The sequence below is a fragment of the Apis florea genome, unplaced genomic scaffold (assembly GCF_048593485.1).
Source record: "Apis florea isolate Af1SG1 unplaced genomic scaffold, ASM4859348v1 contig_3068_pilon, whole genome shotgun sequence".
NCBI lineage: Eukaryota > Metazoa > Arthropoda > Insecta > Hymenoptera > Apidae > Apis > Apis florea.
In genome coordinates, this window is record NW_028256700.1 from 145,910 (window position 1) to 165,000 (window position 19,091).

Sequence of the window (19,091 nt, forward strand, 5' to 3'; positions counted from 1 at the left end):
AACGTACAAACGTAGATTTCATGTTTATAATATAATAATTTATTCAGGAATAAATCCTCAGTTGCTTTCAAAACTATCTCGAAAAATTCCCTAGAATGTAATTATATTATAGAAACTAGTTAAATATAATAACAAATCGTATGCTCGAATTAACCCATCGAATATCCCCACGATTTCGGTTTTACAAAGTCATTTTCCATTTTATCGACGTTTCGTTAAAACCATCGATTTCTGAACGACAGCGCGGTCAATTTACAATCACTGGATCATTTACAAGTGTCCCGTGTTTTATTCCTTCCTCTCTCTCTGTCTCTCTCTCTCGCAGAACTTCTTCTCGAAGAGGTCGTTCCGCTCGAACCCGTTGAAGAGGACGAAGAGCGTGACGAAGCTCGAGCGACAGAAGCAACGCGGCGCCGGGCTTCGGGGTTGCCGTTCACACGAGTCCCTCCTCTGCGGGCAGGCGGTGACCTCGATGGACCTCGCGGCCGTGACACCGCTGCATCCGAGCCTGCTCGGCAGACCTCACTGCTTCCAGGTCACGCCCAGCACCGGTGGACCCAAGTATTTCAGTTGCAGGACCGCTCACGAACGGGACCAGTGGTTACACAGGTTGGTACCGTTCCTTCGACTTTCTTCTTTTTCCCTCCTTCCTTCCTTTCTTTCTCCCTCGTTTTCTTTCTTCGCTTACGTTACGCTCACGAAACTGAACCAGCTCTCAGCCCGTTAAATGAACGGCCATCACGGTGTAGGACACCGTGCTCATCCGATAATGATATATGTATATTTGAGATTCGTTTGAGAACGATTTTTAAAAATTTTAAGGTTAGGTCTCGCTTTAAATCAAAAGATCGATTGTGTAATAATAAATGATTAAAATTTAATTCTGATCTAATTTATTTCCAAGCAAAATCTTCACGAGGCTACCTACAATAATTTTAATAATAACTTTTTTTTTTTTAACCTATGAGTCTTGTTCTGAAAGCAAGAAATTACGAAAACAAGAATTTTAAGGTTAGGCCTCGCTTTAAATCGATCGTTTACATAGCAATAAGTGATTAAAATTTAATTCTGATCTAATCTATTTCCAAGCAAAATTATCACGGGACTACTTACAACGATTTTAATAGTAATTTATTATTTTTTTTTTTTAATCTGTGATTCTTGTTCTGAACGTGAATTACGAAAATAAGAAATTTTAAGATTAGACCTCGCTTTAAATTGATCGTCTGTTGATAAATGATTAAAATTTAATTCTGATCTAATCTATTTCCATGTAAAGTCTTTCACAATGCTACTTATAACGATTTTACGACAATATAATGGAAAAAATTATCAAGATCAGATAACGTTTTTTAAATAATCGTTATACATATTTTGTTAGTTCGCAATGGAATTTATTTCTCGTTTTTCAACTCGATTCCATTTCAATCCTTGGATAGATAAAGTGGATCGCACTGAAAGCGAGTGAAATTTCCCTCCCCTGATTGTTGAGATCCGAGATTGATGATATTCCTGGCAAGGGATTTTATTCTACTTGGATTATAATCGGTGGAATTGAGCTGATAGTCGGTTGTCGTTGTTGTTGGAAACGCAGCTTGAGGAAATCCGTTCAACCCGACGCGGAGCAGACACGGCGCACGGACAATTCGTTGCAAATATGGCTGCTCGAGGCGAAGGGTGTGCCGGCCAAGAAACGATACTTCTGCGAGGTGTGCCTGGACAGCACTCTGTACGCGAGGACCACGGCGAAACTGAAGGCCGACCTGTGCTTCTGGGGCGAGCACTTCGATTTCCATCACTTGCCCTCCGTCAACACCATACAGGTGAACCTGTACAGGGAGGCTGACAGGAAGAAGAAGAGGGACAAGAACGTTTTGATCGGTGAGCTTACATCTTCTCAATTGCATAGAAAATTTTAACAAATCTCTGTGCATGTGCAAATTAAACCTCGATATTCGATCTTGGATTTTGGAACGAAGCTTGGTCCAATCTAATTCGCCGCATCAAAAATGTATCGCGTTTTACGCCTCATCGAGTCGCTTTGACGGTGTTTATTGAAAAAAAAAAAAAAAAAAAAGTTTCCTCGAAACAGGATATTTATAACTTTTAATTACACTTTGGAATCGAATAACATTATACAGAATATGATAATATTTTCTTATTTTAAAATCTGTTCAAAAATAATACCTTTGCGTCTGTTGTTGCAAAAAAAGAAGTAAATTATCTTTCTTCGCTAACTTTATTCGTTGCAAACGTTCGGGCAAGCTGTCTCCAAACTGATTTGGCATTTCTTTCTATCGTGATTCTTATTATCGAGGAATCTCGTGAGAAACAAATGAAACTATATACTGTAATACTTTATAGAGAATTACGGTCGGCCGTAGTAAAGGTTTATAAATTTTATAGCTGGAAAGTAGTTGGTGACATTTTGTTTGATATCTCGTCGCAGGTTCCGTGAGTATACCGGTGCACAACGTCACGTCTCGTTACCTGACCGAGAAATGGTACACCGTGGTAGGAGACAAAGGGCCCCTGAAGGAACCTCCGGCGTTAAGGGTGAAATGTCGTTTCCAATCGGTGGACATATTGCCGGTCCAAGTGTACCAGGAGTTTTTGGAGTATTTGAAGACGGATTACGCGTCGCTGTGCGAGAAATTAGAGCCGGTGATCGGTGTCAAAGCTAAGGAGGACATCGCAACGGCTTTGGTCGCCGTCATGCAGCGCGAAAAGAAAGCGCCTCAATTTCTCGCCGACTTGGTCATGATGGATATACACAGAATAGGTGAATCACGATGATGTATAGCAAAGAAGCAAAGATTTATTGATTTTTTTATGTGCGATATAAACCTTCGTGCATTTCTTTTTATAGTTTTGTATATAATTTATGTTAAGTTTAATAAAATCAGAGATGTGCGAGTTTTACGTGAAACGTTACGAGTAATATTTTTGTAAATTTAATATTGAGTGTAAAATACTCGAATTTAGAAAACGGAAATTGCGTATACTAATTTTCATTGAAGTCAAGTTTTCTAAAAGTAGCTAAATTTTCTTCCAAGATGCGTAAAAATTATATAAACAATTGCTGTAACAAGAAAATTGTAATTGAAAATTTTTGGGCTTATTTAAAATTGATTTCACCCAGCAAATATTCGTCCATTTGTTAAAGGAAAAATATTGAATTTCAGACGACGAGAGGCTCACCTTTCGAGGAAATTCCTTGGCCACGAAGGCGATGGAGGCCTACTTGAAGTTGACGGGAGACAGGTACTTGCAAGAGACCTTGGGGGCTGTTGTAAGGGGAGCGGTGGAGGGTGGCGACTGCGAGGTGGATCCGCTGAAGGTCGCCTCGGTGGCGGCCCTTCACAAACAGCAACAGAATCTACGAAACGCCGTGGAACTCGCCTGGAGCAGGATACTAGCCAGCCACGCTCACTTCCCTCTCGAATTACGCGAATGCTTCCGTATATTCCGCGAGCGTCTCGCTGACATGGGCCGCGAGGACATCGCCGACAATCTGATCTCTGCCTCTATATTCCTCAGATTCCTGTGCCCTGCAATTCTCAGCCCGTCCCTCTTCAACATTACCCACGGTAAGAAGACGAAATACCATCTTCTCTTATTCTCTATATACCTTCCTGCCTCTTAGTCTAACATTCCAATTTGAAGAGAAATTTTTTCAGAAATTTAATCGATTAATAGAGAATTCGTTGATATGCTCTTTGACAAGTTTCGTAGATTAAATAAATTGTGTTGTATCCTCGTCGATTCGCATACGTAGCACATAATCTATATTGCTTTGTATAGGATAGGCGTGTGAAGTCGAAAATTGTCGAGAAAAGCCGAAAGAGACCGAATGTTTAGTCCAGAATATCGGTTACGAACAAATGACGATTCTGAGAATGTGTGTATGTTTTGACTACACAGTAACGGTAACAGTAAGGCGGTGAGAATGTGTTTCGTGTACGTGTGAAGTTTTTAAAAGTGTGGCACGATTGAGAAGAGAAACAGTCGTTGTCGAAAGGTCGCGAAGGAAACGTTCGGAACGAAAAGGAAAGAATCTTTTCGAAGAATCGCACAATTTCACTCTTCTCTTCCCAATGCTTTATTCCTTATTGTGAAAAAGAATGAAATATCTTACAGTAAAATTCGCTCTGTCAAATTTGTTCGAAGAAGTAAAATATCTTTTCTAGAATATCCAAACGAAAAGGCAGCGAGGAATCTCACTCTGGTGGCAAAAACGCTTCAAACTCTGGCGAACTTCACGAGATTTCAAGGAAAGGAAAACTTTATGGAATTTATGAACGATCTTCTGGAACGCGAAGCTCCATCCATGAAAAATTTTCTTCAATTGATCAGCGTAAGTAGAATTTCCTTTTTCTAAATATATATTTTCCTATTCCTCGTGATTTGTCGTTTATTAAAATTAACTTTTACAGAGCCCCTTGCCAAAGGATGCTCCAGCCAATAATTCTCTAGAGTTCGACGGATACATAGATCTGGGAAAACAATTGTCTCTTCTGCACGCGCTTCTTCGTGAAAGTTTGGTCACGATAACCTCGTTCTCCTCGTCACTGCCTCCATCGAGATTACCAGAGATCCTCGAGAGGATCTCCATAGCCCTGGATCAATCGGGTCCAAGTCCAGTGCCCGCTTCCCATCGGTATCCGAATATACAGAACAACATCTTCCGCTATAACGATCCCACGATCGCAAACAGCAACACCAATCTGTCTGTATCGGCAACGTCCACGTTGAGTAATCACAGCACGTTAAATGGAACGATCAGAGACAGCAACGAAGTGTTGCAATCGAACACGCTGGGCCACAACAGTTCTCGCAGCCCTAACGTGACCAGGGCTGCTACTCTTCCCCGCAACGCGTACATGCCGACCAATGGAAAGTTGCAACTACAAATCACCACGGACGATTACCCTCTCGAACCACCAGCCTTCGTGTCGCGCTCACCTACGCCCATAGTGAGACAACACAGGGGAATAGGGTCGAACAGGACAGGAGCTGGATACAGGTTGACCGCCAGCGCGAGTCTGGCGAACGTGAATCACTGCCAGACACATCCAGCTAGTCCCACAAGGTCGGAGAGTCACAGCAATTTAAAGGATTCCAACTACAACATTACCACGTCGCAGATCAATCAGGCGAACAATTGTACCATTATGGCCCAGCAACAACAGAATCACAGACACAACATAGCGCGATTACAGAACTTGGATATCCATGACAGAGAGGACAACTATAACCATAACAATTACAACGTGTCGAGATCGGCCAGTAGGAATCATTGCAACAAGGAAGAGAACGCGAACCAGATGCAGCATCAAAATTATAATAACGTGTCCAAGACTACCGTGAATGCAAATGTCGTGGTGAATCCCTCGTCGAATCTCACTCTGTCGATTAATCAGCCAAACAACAATTACACCAATAGCAAGACGAACAACACGACTGCCAACGGAAACCTGGACGAGCTGTCCGATCTGTTGAGGTACGCTGACGACGAAGTGTCGGAATCAAAATCTCAGAAAGGATCCCAAATATCAATTTCCCAATTGAGCAATGTTGCCTCGTCGGGTTACCAGAGCTTCGCTGCTTACAGTCAAAGCTCCAGCCCCGTGGATCTCAGCAGCAACAATGCAAACGCACATATACTCAATGCAGCACCGCTTGCTTTCGCCAATCCTGTTTACCACATGGAATCCAATCACGGAAGGAACGGCAGAAGAGGTAGCAGTAGTTCGGAGGAAAGGGATGGAAGTGGTGGAGTGGAGGGTGTGAGAGGCGTTGATCTCAGCCCTTCACCACCGCCTCAAAACAACGTGAGGAATCTGCAGAGAAATAATCAGAACCAGTGGAGGCAAGCCAACCAAACGCACAGGAATAATTCAGAGCAGAGCCAGGGTGTCTGTTGCACGAAATTGAGGAGGAGGCTGTCGTTGGACTCGACGCGAGATCTGTCCGACACTAGCGAGGAGGAAAGCTGCACAACGAGGAGGAGCAAATCTCGTAGTCATCGAAGCATCGATCAGGTAACAGATGTAATATTTATATGCATTTTACATTATATAATTGGTTTCTTCGATGGCGTATAAGACGTATATATTACATTTTTTTGTAATATAGAGAAATTATGTCGAGAAATATATAAGTTTTGTACATATGATGAACTGTTGTATATATCAGTAGAAATTTATATAAATTGAACATAGGTATCATATAACAAAATCATACACTTATGCCAATATTAATATAACATAATAGCAATAAGCATATAAAGTGCCAATTCAATTCAACTTATCTGTCATCAACGAAACCGAGGGGAAAAAATAAATCTCTTCAACTTTCCAGCAGCGAGCAGAGGACAAGAAAAACAATTAAAATTATCTTACCAGATCAAAGAGGAACTTATAATTCTCTTTTGATTCATTGTAACAACATATGTACATATATATACGTAGTAATGTGACCGTTGTGTGAATAACAAGTTCCTCTTTTTACAAAAACCTCTTTTATCGCGCGAGAAGCTGCCGCCGCTGCTGTTGCCGCCGCCGCCGCCATGTGTCCTCTTTTTGTCTCTCTATCTCTCTGTTTCTCTGACCTGTCGCCTAACGGAACTGCCTGCCAGTGTGTGTCTTGTAACTAACAACGCCACGTCTCTTCGTTTCCAGTACGAAGTGGAAATCGAGAGGTTGCAGAGTAGCGTAGATCGACTGAGGGCCCGGTTAGGCGCAAGCGAGGATACCGATATAGATGGCGTTGCACCGGATACCAAGATGAAGAGCATCATTTCCAGGTACTTAATCCTCATTAACGCGACCATTAACCCACCGATTGATTCTTTTGCCTGAGTGTGATCACCCCATCTCACCGTGACGACTAACCACTTTTCTCTTGCGTCTCACTCGAATCCTCTTTTCCGTCTCATGATCAATCACGTCGGTTCTCTTTCTTCTCTTCCATCCTCTCCTCCACTTCTTCGATTTTTTTTTTTTTTTTTTTCTCATTCGACGTCTTCTTTAGGAAGACAAGAGACGGTCCACGGAGAGGTCATCGATTACTTTCGATGGCCTTTTTGTGAAATAGCTTCGTTAATCTTTGTGATGGCAAAGATCCTGATGATGGTGAAACGCGATCTCTCAAATGGCAGACAGAGTTGATTATGAATGATCGAGAAGAAAATAGTAGAATTTAGATTGTATATGTTATTTTATATTATATTCTTTCTATATATTATTGATTTGTGTTACGTGTTTTTATTCTGTTTCTCTAAATGTCTAAATTTTTCTTGTTTTTTTTTTTTCTTTGTCTCTTGCATTTAGGAAAATTTTAACTGATACGGATTGACACATCACAATATTTGGAAAAAAAATAATAAATATTTTTTATTTTTCAGCGTAAAGTTTATTCAGTTCTGTCTACCAATAACTACTAATTGAAAACTACCAACTTGCTTATTGTTTTAAATAACGTTGTGTAAATATATGAAAAAAAAAAAATAATACCGAGTAAACCAAACGAATTAAACAAAACAGAAAATATATTTAATATATATCGTATAAATAATGCTAAATAGCAGAATTAAAAAAAAAAAAAAAGAAAGTAGCACCAAGCCGCGTAACTCGAACATGGTTACTGTTTCTCGAAATAATGTATGTTTAATTGATTGTGTGTTCCTGTGCATTCTATCCGCTGCATTTGGTATACTCTGGCTTGATCTGGACCTTGGTGTAAGAGTCAATTATATTTCTAAGCTTCTTACATTTTTACATCACATGTTTTTAGCGTTTTTTGAATTCATATATATATATATATATATATCTCGTGTGTTTTATATCTTGGTTCGACAAAAAACACGCGACGAAACTATTTATCTTTCTATATGTACGCGTTGTTACGAAAAGCTATTTGATACAGAAGTTTCGAAGTTTATTCACCTGTTTTATATGTATAACTATACATACTCTGAATCACTGTTCGATGAACCAGCATTCTCACCCTGCGTGTTTTATACTTACATCACCGTCCAATAACATTACTTCAATCAACCACATATCGATACTTCACCAAGTTTCTCGATATATCAAACACCGACAGCCTTCATACACGCCTTCGATTCACGCGTTCGTTCTGTTTCACGTGTGCACGGTTCACTAAATGCAATCCACGATTTTTGTGTGTCTACGGTAGTGTGTTGCAACGTGCGTGAGAAATATTCAGAATAATTTTGAATCGTATTCTATTCGGTATAAAATTTATTAAAAATTTGTGAAATTCTTTTCAATCTATGAAATTATTGTACAGATAATTGACTTTTATATTTGATGAGAATTTCCTTTTTTTAATTACAATATTATTCCGAATGTTTCTTTCGAAACCACTACACTCATTTATACACACATAAAGTTGACAATCGCAGAAGCAGACGCCTGGCTTCTTTGATGAAAAGTGCCCTTTTATCCTGTTGCATTATTGATCGTTCTTTTTGGTTGTCCGAACGTATGATATTTTGCACCAAACACTGCTGCTTTCTTTGACTTTCGTTTCGAAGTTATACATTGATGTTCTTTTCTTCGATATAATATGCATCGTGGTACGCTTGGATCCTATTAAGCATTCCTATGAAATCTCTCATATCTTTATTCATTACATTCATCTTACCAAAATTACATTGTTAAAACCTATTTTAAAAAAAATTCATTTTTAATCAAATTCCAACTAAAACTATAGAGAGAGAGAGAGAGTTCACAGGCGAAGCTCAGTTCCATGTGTGCTCAGAACCATCGAAGTAATCTCTGTATCTTCTACATAGTTCTAAACATAGTTCTAACAAAAGAATCTTGCTAGATAATTTTTCAACTAATTTTCTACAAACTGTTCATGTTTTCAAATTAACAAAAATTGAAACGTACGTACGTAAATATATAATACGTATAACGATCGTATAATCAAACAAGACAGAGATTGCTCCATGGCCAAGTTTGTAACGTGGATCGACATTCACGAAAAACACAGAAATGTTCAGAACTAGCTATAACGAACAACTTTTTATTTTAGGTTAATCTCTGTGGAGGAGGAACTACGACGCGAACAACAGAAGATGTCGGCTGCGTTGTCGTACAAGCAGCGCGTGATCGATGCGCAGGAGCAGCAAATAGCCGCCCTGGACGCCGCGAATTCGCGTCTAATGACGTCAAACACAAAACTGTTGTCCGCATTGAGCACCCTGAAGCAAAGATACAACGCGAAAACGAATCAATCAAGCAGCGAAGCGGCCGCGTTGCTGCAGAACATCGTTGATATCGGCGAGCTTAAAAGCTCATCCTGTTAAAGAAAGAAGAACAAGCAACCAGCGCCACTTGGACGTTGCTACATCTGTTTCCTGTTCGAGGACCAGACCGATATCCGATAAATCAGCGTACAAGTTGAAGAATCGCGAGGCGAAACGATGCTTCTGATTCAGATGAAATATATATGATTATAAGAGTCTCGAAACGACTCGATTGCTCGCATTATAAAACGCTCTAGAATGTATTCTAGAAAAGAAACAGCGAAAAAAAGCGATTGGTTCAAAGTTCAATTTACTTTTGATCAATCGTAGATAAATTTCGTTGTTTCTTCGGTTGGTAACACGTATCTGAAAAAAATACAGTAATCCTGCGATAAATTTGCAGGATATTAGGTAGGTTTGACGAACCTAGGTAAAAAAGAAGTATGAGCAAATAGAGAACAAAGAGAGAAAGAGAGAGAGAGAGAGAGAAAGAGAGAGAAAGAGAGAGAGAAAGTGAAAAGCGTGCGAAAATAGAGGCTACCTAGTGAATAGGCAAAATGGTTTAAGTAGATAATTTACGTCGAGTTTAATGTGACACATAGCGTTTTAGGATTATTTGTATCAAGTCTTGGTTGAGACCTCGCTCCGTTCACGAACTGAATGTTCGCAAGTCAGCTCTCGTTCAAATCGAAATTGATAGAAAGTCGATCGATCTTTAATCTAGTATCGTTAATCTCTTTTTTTTTCTTCTTTTTATCATTTGATCAATATTCGTGTGCTCGTCCCACTTGACTTTTCTTCGTTCGGTATGAACGTGCCAGAAAGTCGACGATATTCAAGGGACAAATTGGGTTTTTTTTGTTTAAGTTGTATAAATATTGGATAATTTTCTATAAATAGATTGACGAATAATAATGTGATCAATCGACTCATTTGGCAGTGAATGAAAACGAGAGATAAAAAGACATGACGAGCTCCAGCTAAATAGTGAACGACATCTGTCTCTTCTTTCGTTTGTGTTTTCATTTTTCCGTTTTATTTGTTATTCGTTCTGCATCGTGTATACGTACCTTGACGCACAGCCACACTGTAAACGCTAGTTTAATGTACGGAGAGAATAATGTACTGTGGAAATACTTTGAATATAAGATTTACAAATGTATTTTATGTTTTAAATGTTAAAAAAAAAGTTCTGATAGATGTAAATTCTGGAATTGTTTGATTTTGAAGAATAATTATTTTTTTAGATTTAATGTATCGATTAAAGTATAATCAAGTGTCGGTAAATTAAAAGTTATAAAAACTTAATGATTCAATGTTGAAAAAAGTTTTAAAAAATATCATTGACATTGATATAAACGATCGTCAGTTATCGTTTACAAGTCTGAAGTTTTGAATTGATAGATTAGATATTAGATAATTTATAAATATATAGATATATAATTTAATTAAAGATGAAATATAAGAAAATGTGTTCACAATATTTTTAAATATCTGTGCAAAATGGCTTCCATTGGCATATATATCATTACAAGTTCTAGATGAACAATTTTTACTTTTTATAACACATGAGACTTGAAAAATAATATACTGATGTGACTATATTTTAAGAATATCTTGAATATTATTTTATTAGTTTATTATTACTTATAATGTTATTGATTGACATTTAATCATTGGCTTCAAATAGATTATATATATTATAGCAGTTTCTAGTTTCTAAGTTTCAGATTATATTAAAAATCTAATCATAAACGGGGACAATATTTTAATTAAGTACTATCCACCCTAACATATTTCAAAAATTAAATAATTATAGGACTCGCATTTATTAGAATTTGTTTTCTAAATTTTTTAAATTGAAAATACATCTGTAAATCAAACGATAATATGATGATACACTCCGTATATTGTATTATTAATAGCGTTTGTCATACCGACGTATAATATTCTCAAGCACACCGAATTGTATTTCAGGACTTTGTATATGCGTGTATATTTCTCTAATTTACCTCCTTGTGCGCTTCTCGTGAACAAACAGTAAAATGGACGATGTTTTTTCTGTTCATATGCTGTGTGTATCATCTTTCAAACAAGATGCGTTCTCGGCAACAAGTCTTTTTGCCAAGTATCGGATAAAGAAGAGAACGATGAAATAAGGTAAAAAAAAAAAAAAAAAAATTATTCGAGAAGCCAAATTTTTCACGGTCGCGTTCTGTGGAATCTTCTTTTTTTGAGGATTCGATCCAATTCTTACTGTAAGTGACAATATAATTTATTTAGTAGTTTCTACCAAAGATGTGAAGAAGTTTTTCATTGTAAAAAGAGAGCATCGAGATTTGCGTGTAAGATATTTTCTGTTTCCGTTATTGCGCTTCGCTCGATCCGATTGATTATTTAAATAACATGGAAGTATCGATCGATTAACGAGCATCGGAGGGAAAAGGACCGGTTGCACGATGTAAAAAAAAAAGTCCTCATTCTTAAGAATGATCGAAACTCGAGAAATAAAATATTCGTGCACCGAGATTTTTCTTAACCGCCGTGAACATTATTGTTGTATTCTATACTTTTCTTTGTCCGTGTTTACTCTGTTTTTAAAATTAAGTTCTGCACAGCAACGCATTATGCATGACAATTAGATAACACCATTCGATATGACGGTCTCATTTTGTTCGCAAACGTTAATGTGTATTATTATTTTACATCACACAACAAACAAATATATTATCATCGTAGCCATTGTGTAGCGAAATGCACGCGTTACAAGATTGAAAGGGACTTTGAGAGAAAAAGAGAACGAATGTGTGAAAACAATCAAGAAGAGAAAATGAATCTGCGTGTGTCTGTCGTGTGTATGCGTGTATGAAGTGTATGAAAAAAAAAAAGATTAAGATTCAGTCTAATCTTATTAAAGAAAAAGTATTATCTCGTCGACTTGTATCATACGAGCGTTCGTGAGAGCGTTTTATTTTCTCGCCTTTCACCGATTATTTTTGTATAGAGATATCTTCCCTTGTTTAATTTCGTTTCACTATCCTTTCATCCACTCTCGTACCTACCCGTCCTCCAACATTTTTTTTATATTTTCATTTACGCGATCCTTTCTACGGAGAAATCGCTTAGCTGAAGACATTTTCGATCGTTGACACTATGAAATTAATATATTTAACGATACCACCCTATCACTTTTTGTTGGACGATATAATCGATAAATGATAAAATAATCTATTTAAAAATGACTTGAATAGCGTGTACATTGCTAAGTTTTTTGGTATATTCGTTTCTGCAATACATCAACTGTATTTAAGCGTATAGCATCTATTAGTAACAATACATGAGCAAATAAATATGATTAGACATATTACAGCTGTTAAATAAATATATATTCCAATCATATTTTTCGTTTTAAAACAATCTTTGATTTATTAATTTATCAACTTAAAAACAACGCGTCGAATATCGATTTTTCATTAGCAGTTAAAATATAGGTACGCCAGAAATAATATGGATAAATAATATAATGAATATAGAACAAAAGTAAGGAAATCAGCACCATCTTGAAAATGAAACACAAATATAAACAAAGTAAATAATAAGAGGAGAAAATGGAATAAGAATCGATCATTTGCGCCATCTTTTGAATACCAAAGACATCTTTTAAAATGCAAGATAAGTTAGAGTAAGAATTGATGACTAGCGCCATCTCTTGAACAAAGACATATTTCTGAAAATTTTCGAAAGATGGCACTAATCGCGAATTCTTACTTCACATTATCTTACAGATGACGCTGACAGTCAATTCTTATTCTATCTCTATCTCTTTTTTTATTTTCTATTAGTTTCATTTACGGCACTCTGAAGATGGCGCTGATATCCATATTTTTATCCTATCTCTGTCCTTTTTCTACTATTTGTTCTTATCTACATTTGCTCTGCAAAATTTATGTATCTAAAACACGATGTCTGATCAATTTTATTATTTCTTTCCTACTTAATTTATTGATTGAAAATCTTAATACAATGCTTATATACATCAATTAAATCTATCAGAATATTTATATAAATGAGATTTTTTAAATGTTCTAAATATTCATATATTTTTGTACATATTTCATACATAAATTGTGCGATAATTATTATCATTGTTAAAAAAGTTCATATCATATTATATTTACGTTAAATATTTTTAATGTAAATATAATAAAAATTTTAATACATTTATATATTGTATATTTATAAATATTTCAAAATTGATAAATGATAAATGATAAATTTTTTATAAAATCGTCTAATCATTTAAACACTTGGTCAGCAATTCTAAAACGGAAGATTTCGATCTTTTAACGAGAAAATCAAAAAATTATCTCGTCCCTTCATAAATTAAATTCACGAATCGAAAAATTTAAAGAATTTCGGAAATGATTTCAAATTTTTAGAATTTGCAAAATTTTTGGAAATAACGTCAAATTCTTAGAATCTTGCATTCTTTATTAGAAAGTCTAAAATATGTAGATCGAAAAATTATTAGTATTAGCAAGATAATTAAATATAATTAAATATCTCCAGAATCAATAACTTTTTATTATAAGGAATTTAATAGTTTCTTTTTATTAAGAATACTGATGAATTAAAAAATATATATAATCCTATTTAAAAAAATAATTTAATCTTCATATAATCTCCACGCATCTATATGTATAAAAAAAATAATTAGATCATTCATATTACGCCCCCTTTAAAACCATTCAATTTTTATCTGAACTATTTTTTAATATTATCAAAAACAAACAAGATATTCCAACTGATAAAATTAGATACTCCACCCTGTATATATATAGAATATATAAAAATATATATATATAAAATATAACTAAATACTTGGATTTACGATATTTGAATTTTAACTACTCGAGTTTAGTATCCACTTAATTCAAATTCGAATATTCGAATACCGTCAGAGGATATCTGGTATAAGCTTCATAATAAAATACACAGATGTCACTATTAATCTCCGAAAGATTCGAAACGTACTTTAAATCCAAGTTACACTACGTTTATCAATACTTAAGCTAAACTAAATTAACATCGCCGATAAATACGTTTTAATGAAATAATAAATGAAGTTATATCCGAAAAAGCCGTTTAGCCGGAGAAAAAATTCATACGAATACAAAAATCATTACACACACATTTTACTAACGATATCAAATAATTTAAAGCAAAAACACGATGAAACAAAAATTTATTCAAAAGCAACACGCCAACTCGCGAAAAAGTAGTTTCTAGAGGGGAAATTGACTAGTGTATGCAAGTGCATTGAACTTTACGAGCTAAACATAGAAAAAGGCGATTTTCACGAGACGCGAGCGCTAATCTTCCCGGTGGACGGGAAAATTGCACGAATCACGAACGAACTAATCGTATTAGCCTTAATTCCAACGCGCTTATCGTCCGCTGGTTAGATATCGCTCATGTGTAAACACGAGTTTAAGCGAGATCATCGTCAGGTAATCAATCTAATCGAAATGTACCTCGATGACGAAACGATTGGAAAAATCAATACTTACGTGGCGGTTGGCGCGGTACAAACACAAGCACGACGAAAATACAAAGTCGTATACGTTGGATCGCTTTTGAATAATCGTAATTGGTGGTAAATTTGAACGATCGATCGTGCGCGTTGCTAGAGAATTAAAGACGACGTAGATGGCGCGCGGTAATTTTCGAAATGAATGCTCTGGTTGTTTTGAAAGTTTTGGAAAAAAAAAAAATCGAAATCTGAATTCCTCTTGATATTTCGATCGGCTCTTTAGAAAATAAATAATTCATAATTATAACGCGCTATTGCAGTAACAATAACTGCGAAGTAAATGCTAATCTTTTATTCATTGCTAACGATTAAGATACATCTACGTTCAAACCATTGATTTTTTTGCAACCATGAATTATAGAATAAATTTAAATTGTAGAATGAATAAATTTGCAATAACGATTAATAGATCTAGATTTTCATTGACTCGATATTACACACATTATACAATGATTAACAAATAGACGTTTAAACGTCAATATTCATTAGGAATCCGTTTCATTGTTGCATATTAACAGCATATTAATGACATATTATACAAATTATTATGCGAATATTAATCCGTGGATTATAAATGTATTTATGTCTAAGAAAGAAAAAAGAATGTGTATTCATTCGATCTAGATTTAATTCAATCTTCTTCATCAGTTCAACAGTTCTTTAATATAAATACACGTTTCGTATCGTATGTGTCTGGGGAAAAGAAAGGAAATATCGATTCGTTTAAATTCTCTTTTCACGCGTCATCTTATAAATTTAAATTCCTAATTACAAATTAATTAATCGCCCAATTATTTTTACAAATAAAGATTATAGATGCAGTAAAATTATTTTAACGACTATATACACACACACACACATATATATATATATTATATTTTCATCATCAGAGATTCGGTCGGATCGGTCGAGAAACGTAAGAAAAGCACACAATCGGGGCCCAATTACAATCGGTCACCCGATTGATCCGTGCTCGTGAGAAAGCGCGCGGTTTCTCGTCTCTCGGCGGAGTCGTGGAGCGTGGTGAATGTAAACAGAAGTGAACTTGGCAGTGTTGATAATATTGCAGAGTGAGGGTCGTCGAGGTTCAAACGGGCGGAGAAAGTGCAATCGCGAGCGAGCGGATGGAAGAAAGAAGGAGAGAGAAACGGAAAAAAAAACGAAAGAGAGACGACCACCGAGAGAGGGCGAATGGTGAAAACTGGCGGGAAAAAGAGGGAGGATCGAGGATCGTTGTTTTTGAGCTTAAACGGAAGAGGAGAGGACGACGATGGTCGAGAGGTAAGGAGTAAAATGGAAAGGGAATGAGAGAGAGAGAGAGAGAGAGAGAGAGAGAGAAAAGAAAAAAAAGGCAGAGCTATCATCACGAACGCTTAAAGAGTTGTGACAGATTTACGAGCACGTGACTCTCCTCTCCTCTCTCGCCTGTGCGCGTGCATGCACGGTCGTCCTGCCTTCCTCGTTCGAATTAATCCCACCGGTCACTCACTCTCACTGAGCGCCCCCTTTCTCCATTTCTCTAGGCCGCCACCAGAGCCTCCTCCAGAGAGCGTGGCTGTCGCTTTCCTCGAGATGATCGCGAGAAAACGCGAGGGTCCTGAAAGGGAACAAACAACAGTCGTGATATTTCCATAAAACAAATTCTCGAGAAGAAGAGTCTCGAAAGATGCGATACGATACGATACATCGTATCGTGGTGGAGGAGGCGAGCAGAAGTAGAAGAAGAAAAAGAGAGAGAGAAAAGAAGATCGCGTACAAAATTTTCCACGGAGGAAAATTCGATTGCGACCTTGTCCACGAGATGGCATCGTCGCTCGAGATGGTGTATCGCGTGACAATGACACCATAGGCCGCCTGATAACCAACTATCTTCCGTTGGATCCGTTTCTACCGCGAAGCGAGCCGAGTAAACCGAGAACGTGGAAGAAGAGGAGATTGCGAGGAGAAAAATCGTATCGAACGATTTTGTTTTTTTTACCTCTTTTCTTTTTTTCTTCGTTCGTTCGTTTTTCGGCAAGTACGACAAGCGTGCGTAGTTACACGCGTGCGGTTATTAAACGGTGACTGATGAAACGAAAAAACCGATCCGAAATTTATATCGAAGCCGACTCGAGCCGCGATCAATAATGGTAATCGAGAATCTGTTTCCTCGCGTAATTCACAAGCACGCACGTGCTTGTAATTGCTGTTTGATCGCTCTCTCCCCGCTTTTTCGCTGCAGTTTTTTTTCCTTACCTCGAAACGGATGTAAATTAACGTTTCTTTCTTTTTTTTTTTTATACTTCGATAAAAAGAATCGCACGATTATTATTTTATCGAGGATGGCCAATTTTGCCAGATGATTACGAGCAAATTCGTCGAAGAGGGGAATCGTGATGGATCGTTTTCGTAACAAATCTTGTTCTTAAATCTTCTTACAATAAATTTACAGCAAATCTACCGTGGAAGCGGTAGATTCCTCACTTTCCTCGTAGCCCATCCCGTAGATACGAATCGCGTTTATTAATAACAGTTCTCGCGAGGGCCACCTGCCTCGCTCGTGATAAGCCTCGTTCAAGTTCGATTTATAATTAGAAAACGTTGTCACCGCGTTGTCGCTTTTCGCGGCCAACGATCGTTCGACACGCCGCCGGATTACGCGATAATTTCTTTTAACCAACAATTCCCTCCAATCGATTAAATTAACCGTCGATAGAAATCGAGAGAGAGGTTTTTAAAGTAGCCTGTTTTGCGGCAAAAATCCATCGCCGATTAGAATAGTTGAACGTGAGTTAGATACGATCGGTGACGATTAAAGCGACAGATAAAAGGAAAAAAATATATATCACTTTGAGTTTCTGGAATATTTCAAAGCCGAGGTTCCGATTCGTAATTCCTCCTTCAAATCTTTCCTTCAAAATTTTTTCCCAAAAATTTAATCCAAGATCAGAGAAGAATTCTCAGAAAAGAATTCTCGAAAATTCTCGCGTTTGCTCTGGTCGCAAGGGATGTTTCACAATTTTCATGCGTGGATCGGGCACAATCTGGAAGAAGAAGAAACAGATAGAACGGTGAGGAGGAAGAAGAGAAAAGGGAAAGGATGAAAGGCAAGAAGCAGAATGATCGTTCCCGCCATTTTCTCGCCGCGTTTCGCCATGATGATTTCACGGGGCTTGGGCCGCGAGAAAGTGACTTAAGGAGGCGGCGGACAGATAAGGTAGAGCGAAACAAGTGCGATAAGCCGAAACGAGATAGCGTGGTCGCAGCTAGCCGACGATATCTCAAAGTCAATGTCCTATGAAGGACTGCTGCTAACCGCTCCAACACATCGTGTACACACGCTTTTCTGATTAACCAGCTCCTCTTTCCTTCTCCCTCTCCTTTCCAACCCGTGTCGCTCCACCTCGAGGAGACATCGATGCCCAAAAGCGCGACCTCCTTTTTTTCACGCTTGCTTTTTTCTCCATTTTTCCACTTTCTTCTTTCGCCTTCTTCCTGGATTCCTTCTTCTCGAGGTTTTTCGAAATGTGAACGCGCTCGACGAGGCTGGGGTATACAAGTTTTTTTCTGCAAAACCGGGAAAGAAGAAAGAATATAATCGGTCGGACGATAAATCATTAACGGGGAGAGAAGAATTCTATGGAGGATTTTTTCTTTTTTTTTCTTAACTCTCGTTAACCGAGCAAACAGCTGTCGTCGTAGAATATTATTTTCATTACGCAAACAGATAGTTTTCGACAGATTCGCCGCGCCGTGCTTACGTTAATACGAAACTATGATAAAAAACATGGTATCTAGGAACACGATAAGAACAACGAAACCTGACTCTGACCTTAAACTTCACGTTGTGTGTGGGACTCGAGCAAGAGAAGAGAGAGAGAGAGGGAGAGAGAGATCGCGTCGAGCGTGGCCCTCGAGCGTGTATTTTTTCTTTCTCTTTCTTTCTTTCTTTTTCTTCTCCTCCATCTTCGAATCGATCGGCGCGATAAATCGGTCGCGAAGAAAACAGATACAAAATATTTGTTTTCGTTTATTTCACAAGAGCGATATTTATCGAATCTATTTTCCAAGATAATTTTACCTACCTGCAAAATAACACTTTTGTATCAACGTATATCTATTATATCTATAGATATAGAGAAATGTAAATAAAAAAAGATATTGCCTCTAATTTCCAGGTTAACTTTCAACGATGCACGATAAGTCGCCGATATTTCGTTTCTTTCTACTTGGAGT

The 19,091-nt window shown here is 37.3% G+C and overlaps 1 protein-coding gene and 1 long non-coding RNA gene across 10 annotated transcripts in view; one reads left to right on the forward strand and one right to left on the reverse strand.

Moving 5' to 3' along the window:
* raskol (Ras GTPase-activating protein raskol) overlaps positions 1 to 12,682 on the forward strand; it is a 134,198-nt gene extending 121,516 nt beyond the window's left edge. For 6 of the 9 annotated variants that reach the window (XM_086908339.1, XM_086908340.1, XM_086908341.1 and 3 more), the window contains 8 exons: positions 326 to 609; positions 1,595 to 1,881; positions 2,450 to 2,782; positions 3,186 to 3,590; positions 4,191 to 4,357; positions 4,437 to 6,044; positions 6,684 to 6,808; positions 9,070 to 12,682. In XM_086908339.1, the coding sequence (XP_086764465.1) occupies positions 326 to 609; positions 1,595 to 1,881; positions 2,450 to 2,782; positions 3,186 to 3,590; positions 4,191 to 4,357; positions 4,437 to 6,044; positions 6,684 to 6,808; positions 9,070 to 9,343 (3,483 nt within the window). In that variant the 3' untranslated portion in view covers positions 9,344 to 12,682. The remainder of the gene's footprint in view (positions 1 to 325; positions 610 to 1,594; positions 1,882 to 2,449; positions 2,783 to 3,185; positions 3,591 to 4,190; positions 4,358 to 4,436; positions 6,045 to 6,683; positions 6,809 to 9,069) is intronic. The other 3 variants (XM_086908336.1, XM_086908338.1, XM_086908337.1) reach the window with 3 other exon arrangements.
* Positions 12,683 to 15,153: 2,471 nt separating this feature from the next.
* LOC147657585 (uncharacterized) overlaps positions 15,154 to 19,091 on the reverse strand; it is a 36,066-nt gene continuing 32,128 nt past the window's right edge. Inside the window, exon 2 of the long non-coding RNA XR_015292076.1 lies at positions 15,154 to 16,473. This is a non-coding gene — a long non-coding RNA (uncharacterized LOC147657585). The remainder of the gene's footprint in view (positions 16,474 to 19,091) is intronic.